At 52.4% G+C, this 6,910-nt stretch overlaps 1 protein-coding gene across 1 annotated transcript; it reads right to left on the bottom strand.

The window, feature by feature from the left end:
• Positions 1-294: 294 nt before the first annotated feature.
• Positions 295-6,626, bottom strand: STEHIDRAFT_172979 (uncharacterized protein; the record flags this gene model as incomplete). The annotated part of the gene is made up of 9 exons (XM_007311130.1): positions 295-913; positions 978-1,131; positions 1,203-1,574; positions 1,657-1,753; positions 1,810-3,164; positions 3,225-3,492; positions 3,554-5,082; positions 5,142-6,467; positions 6,540-6,626. The coding sequence occupies 9 exons, from the start codon at positions 6,624-6,626 to the stop codon at positions 390-392; spliced, it is 5,712 nt and encodes a 1,903-aa protein (XP_007311192.1). The 3' UTR covers positions 295-389.
• Positions 6,627-6,910: the final 284 nt, after the last annotated feature.

A 6,910-nucleotide genomic window follows, 5' to 3' on the forward strand; every position in this document is an offset into this window, starting at 1 on the left:
AGGCGCATGGCATATGCCTATGGAGGTCCGATCCGAAATGGCCCGAAATGGCCCTTTTTGTCCGGACAAATTTTGGTTCAACTTGTACGCACACGGATCGGGTGGCACCTTTTCAGACGATTTCTGTACTCGTTTTTGATCGGAGGTTGATTTGCGAGGCTATTGTACGAGTATGGGATCAGAGATATATCCAGAAGAGTTTTGTCCGCACTATTGATCAAACCTCAAATCACGAGCTTCATGTGCGCATACAGGATGCAATGTCCCACAGGCAGAATATTGTACGCATAAATGATCGAACATACTATTCCGGTAGTTTTGTCCGCATAACGACAAAACAAACGGGCCTAGCACACATAGCCCAAAGACTATTCAGATATAGTGACACTCTACGCTGCTCCATCAAATTCCGTTGCTTCCTCGCCACCCGAGAACTCCTCATGATCCGCTACCTCTGCAGGAACAGCTGTAGACACTGACAATCGTGCCACAGGCTCGGAAATGGGGTGAGTCGAAGGTGGTATCATAGGCTCCTCCCTCTCACGCATGAGCTTCGCCAACTCGTCAATCGCCCCGCTAAAAACCCGCTCACGATCCTTCAAAATGGCCAGAGTCCGACCAGATTCCTCGCACAAATTCAAGAGGGTGATGATCGAGCTCCCCGAGGTAAGCCCCTGACGTTGGATACCAGGAAATGATGCCATGGAAAGGATAATGTGAGTTGGCGGAATGCGAAGGAAGGTCGTGCACTGCAATGATGGACAGGACATGGAGGATAAGATCGCTGTTCCGAGTGCAGGATAAAAGCCGTAGACTTGAATGTACACGTATGACGCCTCGCCGATACTATTGAGGCTCGAGATCCACTCATGTGGTGAGTTGCGGCCTCCTGTCTTGGTGTAAATAGTGAGAACTGTGAAGGCCCGGGGTGCGTGAGTGGCAAGTTAGAACCTAGTTGACAGGAACAGAAAACACACCTTCACCAAAAACAATGCGATGGTTTTGAGGATGTAGGCAGATCAGTAAAAGACCGGGACGAAGCGGACTCAATGAGGACACATTTGCTGTGTGGAGGTATTCGTTGATCATCTTGAGCGGAGCGAAGATACGTTCGCGCATGCGGATTAGTTTCTGTTCGATCGGAGTTCAGTATAAGTAAGCACAAAAGTAGGTACACTACATCAAACGATCTAGGAACTGACCAGACCATGAACTTCGCGAACGGTTTCCTTGTTCCGTTTACGAGTCACCGAAAGCACGACATTATCGCGGGTATATGTTCCGGTGTGGCGAACGCGACGATCGATACCGGCCGTGGACGTTTTGTCTTCAGGGACCAGGTTTGCGAGTTTTTTGAGAAGCGCTTCACGGAGTGAAGGTTCACTTGGGGTGGCTGAAGGTTGGTCGTTCGTGGTACGCGCATTGAGTAGAGAAGAGTGGCGCCCGACCTTGCGCACAGCCTGTGTCGTTGACTTGGGCTGATGCCGTCTGCGGACTTTGACCACGAGGTTGCGATCAAGTGAGTGCTGCGATATGAGTGTCAAAGTCTTGTTGAAGTCGATAGAATCGTCGTTCTTTCATGCGATGAAGTTCAGTACAAGGACTCAGAGGGTACAGGTTGGTTCTTGAAACAACAAAGAAACAAGAAATACTCACCAAGGTTGAGTCCGTAGCAACACAAGAGGCCAATGCGGTCTCGACAGAGTCGCGCACCAAGCGTGCATCCTCTTCGGTCGAGTCGGGAAGTTGTAAACTGTAATAGGAAGTTCAGTTGCAGTCAGCCGGGAAGACATCACTAAATGGACTCACATCTTCGCGGTTGCATCGATACTTTCGGCAGCAAGAGCCAACTCCACGGTCGCCACACGCTCTTCAACAACGACAGGCACACTCGCATTTTGATACAGGAACAAGAGCTCGTATAGGTTGCGTGGCTGGCGGTTGGGGTGGACGACGGATGAAGATGAAGAACAGGGTATGGGGACGGGGAGATATGATGGTGGCGGGATATACGTCGAAAGCATGGACTTGCCGTCGATACCAAGAGGGGCGAGAAGAGCGATAACATCTTCGACCGCATACTTCAGTATGGAGTGGAGCTGCACATCGTCCGGATAGTCCATCAACGAACGCAGATCGAGGTCGTCGGCCTTGAAATATGTGTGGTGGTAGCCGGATGCGGTTTCATTGGCCTGTTGCTCAGCTGAGAGGTCGCCGAATGCACCAAGGAGAAGCGCTCGAAGCTTCGGCTGGAGATAGAGAAAGTCCGTATAACTGAAGTCGGGTTTGATCTGACGAATTAGACCGAAAAGGTGCTCGCATGGTTCGCTGGAATGGAGCCAAGGAAGTAGAGGGTAGGTGGAGTAGAACTTGCGATAGGTGATGATCAGAGAGATGAGGGAGTCGCTGAGAGTGAGAAAGATGTCGTATGATGAGCGTGAGATGAACTGAGTGTTGACGTCGTGGTCAGGATGCCTCGCGATGTGAGTACGCCATGCCATCAGGAAATAGCGGGCCCGCAGAACCATGCGAACACGTTCAATGTGGGGTATGTTCCGACTCTGCCATGCATCTACGAGCTCACCGATGACGAACAGATATGTGGCCAGACCGCGCTGTTCCGAGTAGTTGGTGAGATGAAAATTGAGGGCCTCCGCTGAGAATAAACGTGCAGCTGCGCCGTCGTGCTGCTTGTCAACGTTGATGATATCGCGGCTCTGAAGAGGGGACGCTGGGTTTTGTGCCATGTCCTGCAATTGTGCGAAGTGGATAGTGTAATTGCCAAGAACGAGGATTCGAGCGCCTGTGAGAGTCTGATTCCGAGCGGTCTTCAGGGCGTGCTTGGAATCCTGAACGATGACGGACGGGTGGTCGTAGATCAGGGGAATCTCGAGATTGACAGTACAGTTGGGAAGCTCGTGAACGATGGTATAACGCAGGAGATCAGGTGCAGACTGATGGATCATACGTTGAACAGATCGCTCGACCTCAGATCCATCGGAAGACAATGATACCGGGTAGATGTGGGCGTTATGAAGGAGAGTGATGACCTGGTCGTGCATAACTTTGAGATCCGTGGCTCGCTCAGAACCGCCGCGCACAACTGCAGCCAGAATGATAGGAGGGATCTTCGCCAGTGGGATTGTGAGAACGTAAAGGCGAAGCTTAAATAAATGAAGAGGTAAGCATAGGGCCAAGAACAGAGAGGATATAATATGACATACCTTGTCTCCAGGCTTCATATTTCCCTTGGCGAAGATAGCCTCTAACTCCTCATGCGACGAAACCGAAATGGGTCCCTCAGTACCTCCCAAAATCAGCCAAGTCCCGTCAGAGTCCTTGTAGGCTTGCAGCGCGGGCTCAAGGGCCGTATCATCCCATGACAATGCGACGGGCCCCAGGTAGTGGTAGTTGTCTAGAGTAGCAGAAGCGGTGTCGACGTTGGCTTGAGAGATTCCCGGAGCAAAAAGCGGGAGCTTAGCGCGATGTTCTCTAGTGATGGCATACCGGTCAACGAGTGTATTTGACAGAATAGAACTAACGATCAACTCACCGAATACTACGCAAGCCTCTCCCACCAAAGTGCTGTCGGAAGCTTCGGTATGCTCGAGGTGATACTGAAGCGATCAGGTTGCAGAAGTCGTTAAAGGCTCCGGAGTATTGCATGTTACGCAAAGACTTCCCGAGGCGTATGCGCTCGCTCTTCTTCACCAGAGCCTCAACCATCCCGAGAACGATACCACCATTCTCATAAATACCGGCCGCCGCACCCTGAGCAAACTTTAACCATGGTGAACGACCATCCCCCTCCTCGACGAGAGCGCGAAGCCCCTTGTGCTTGAGGTATAATTTGCCGAGTGCGGAGGAGCGATGAGTATGAGGAACGAACTTCATGTTGTTCTCGTCGGGAAGGGGCCGGTTAAGAGCGACTTGAAAAAGATGGAGGTGGTGGAGTGCAGCACACTTCGCACAAGGAGGGGGTTCTTCGCCGACGCGTCCCTCGACGTCCTTCTCGCAGTCCACCGCATAGACAGCACCAAGCGCATGAATATTGCGCCACCGGAGCAGCTGGCTCTCTCTTCGCAACACCGCCTGCCTCTGCCTCTCATCGAGCTCCGAAAACCTTGACCCAAACATCTCTGCTGCTAACCTAATACGCGAAGGTGCGCCACCACCGGCTGCCGCAGATCTGCTGAGGTATCGTCGAATGCGAACATCACGATCGCTCGTGAGTCCAGGGCAGGGTGCAGATACAGTAGCTGGTTGATAAGACGGGGTAGGAGTCGACGAGGGTCGTTTGAAGAAGCCGTGTTGGAGAAGGGAAGAACTGTGAGTACTGCCCTCTTGGTGACGGCGACACTTCTTCGATCTGCGATGAATTCGCCAGTGATGAAGGTCGTAAAGGACGCGCATGAGAACCGTGGACGAACAGGTCGAGCAGCGAACCCAGCGAGGATTATGATCGTCAAATTCCGCATGAGCATCGTCCTCAAGAATCTTCTGGCGGAACTTCGCGAGCTTCGCATCAGAGGGACGGAAAGAGGACTTCTGACTCGTAAGTGAGTCTCGAAGTGCCTTCTGCTTCACCCACGAGCTCCCTGGCTTTGCAGCTGCTCGTGGAGCCTTCGTACGTGCATCGGGAGAGTCGGAAAAAGTGTCATCGGAGTCGCCGGTCGAATCATGAGACGACAGACGACTACGCTTAGTAGAGCCCGTATTGGAATCGGGCCCCAGATCTCCAGGGAATGGACGCTTTCTCGGAGGTGAAGATGAATTGGACATGGTGTCGAATGAGAGGACCGATGGGGTGGCGTGAGACGGTACGGAGATACTGCCGTCGATTGATGGCTCTGAGTCGGGGTCCGTCTCCAGGTCTGGCATCGATGAGACGTCGTTCGCAGCCAGAGGTGAGGTCAATGAGGTTGCGGAAGTGCCGGGATCGGTGCAGGACTGCAGCGACAACATGTCCCAATCGGAGGGGATGGAGCTCCTCCTAGAACAGTTATTATCCCGGCGCCGATGTAGATGCTTTCGGTACAAAGGAGGCTCGGGTGGAACGTCGTCGTCATCATCATCAAGATCCTGATCACAGACATCGGTAAGTCAAAAGGGTTGATGTGCAAGAAGATGAAAAGACCAACGTTGTCGCCCTCTCCAAAGACCTCCGCAAAACGTAAGAACCACCGCATCCGTTCGCCCGTAGCAAAGTCCTGCTTCCAGCCAGGAAGGCGAAGGAGAATCGACGCGATTGTGCAAAGGACCACCACACCACATGAGTCTCCGTCACTCTGGTCTGGAACGACAAATGTCGGTTTGCGAGCGCGGAAGGATTGAGCGGAGCGTTCGGAGAGCACGGCAGAGAGCCACCAAATAAAGTCAGCTCGGATTTCGTCGGGGAGGGTCGCTGAGTGGTTCATAGAGTCGGCATACTCCAATGTGCAGGCGCGGAAGTCGACTCTGAGAAGAGTCCAGTGCCCGCCATGAACATGGAGCGGGAAGTAAACGATGTTGATGGTCCTATCAAGGATGCGACTCTCCAAACCTGCGAGGGCTCCACGAGAGGATGTTGTGTACACGAAATCTGGGTCGGAGCGTCGTCGCTGGTGCATTATAATGGGAAACAGCGTGCTCGCAATCTCTGTCTGCGAGTTTGGACGGAGACGCTGCCGGATGTAGTCAGCGCCACCATCAATCAGTTCGCCTGTGAGCCAGCCAGAGGTCCCGCTACGAAGAAAAACTGCAAGGTCTCTGGTCTGGAGTGTTCGACCGTCATCGATGGTGGGAACGACAGAGTTGAATGGTATAACGTCGAAGGTGGCACGACATTCCTCTACGAGCTCCAATGTCTCAAGATCGACTGCATTCGCCTCAACCTCGTCCAGAAACAGAACCGCGCTGTTCCATTTATCCCGCCGCAGTGTGAATATATTGAGCTCCAGAAGTAAGGAAACGGACCAGAGGGGGTAGAGGAAGCCCTGGATATTTAGTGAGCGCGCGCCGGAGAGCCATGCATTGTTGAACGTATCCGAGAGTGTTCGCCGATGAGGAACAGCGGAGAGAAGGCGACGAAGGTGGATGCTAAGATCTGAGGAATGATTCGGGATAGTTTGAGGAGGTGATGAGGAGTAATTCGGGAGGTTTGGAGACTGTGCAATGCAAGAGGGTGCACTGTTGAAAATCGTCTGCGCGAGTGCTCCGGTGACTGATGCGGCTGAAGATGGAACGAATGCGATTGATATCTCCGGGGGCACTCTACCAGCTCGCGAACGTGCTCGTTTGACGTTTGACGGTAAGCTATCGCTCCACTGGTGTCCACGACCGATCCACGACTCTTCCACGAATGGAAATTCTGAGTCGGATTCGGAATCAGTGTTGACGATCTCGAGGGGAGGTGGCGGTGGCGAGCTTGAATCAGCGGCACCGCCAAGGCCAGGACCTCCTCCAGCAAGAACGGGGTATACTATCGTCTGATAACAAACACTTGTGTGAGACATGACAAGCAAATCCGAGTCAAGGAGTACGACTCGGATCATACATACCTGTCTTGTAGGAACGATGGATAACATAGAGGACACCCAGAAGCGAATGCTCTCAGGCGATGACTTCAACTTGGGGGGAGAGGCCATTGCTATACCTAGCATGGCAAGCACGATGCCTGGTTTTTTAATTAGTTTAATGTTTATTGTTTTTATTTACTCAAGACTTTTTGTATTACTCAGAGGTCATATATGTCATCATCTGCTGACCCATTTAAGACACTTTTTGATGATTGTGCAAGGCTCAGACTTATGTTAGTACACATTGGCTCTACCATCATTCTTCCTTCCTCCCCTGCCGCCGCCACCATTCTTTATCTCCTCATTCCTCCCCTCCACCATCTTCCCCCATCCTGCCAAGCCCAGGAGCTCCA

Source organism: Stereum hirsutum, assembly GCF_000264905.1.
Source record: "Stereum hirsutum FP-91666 SS1 unplaced genomic scaffold STEHIscaffold_24, whole genome shotgun sequence".
In the NCBI taxonomy this organism is placed as follows: domain Eukaryota; kingdom Fungi; phylum Basidiomycota; class Agaricomycetes; order Russulales; family Stereaceae; genus Stereum; species Stereum hirsutum.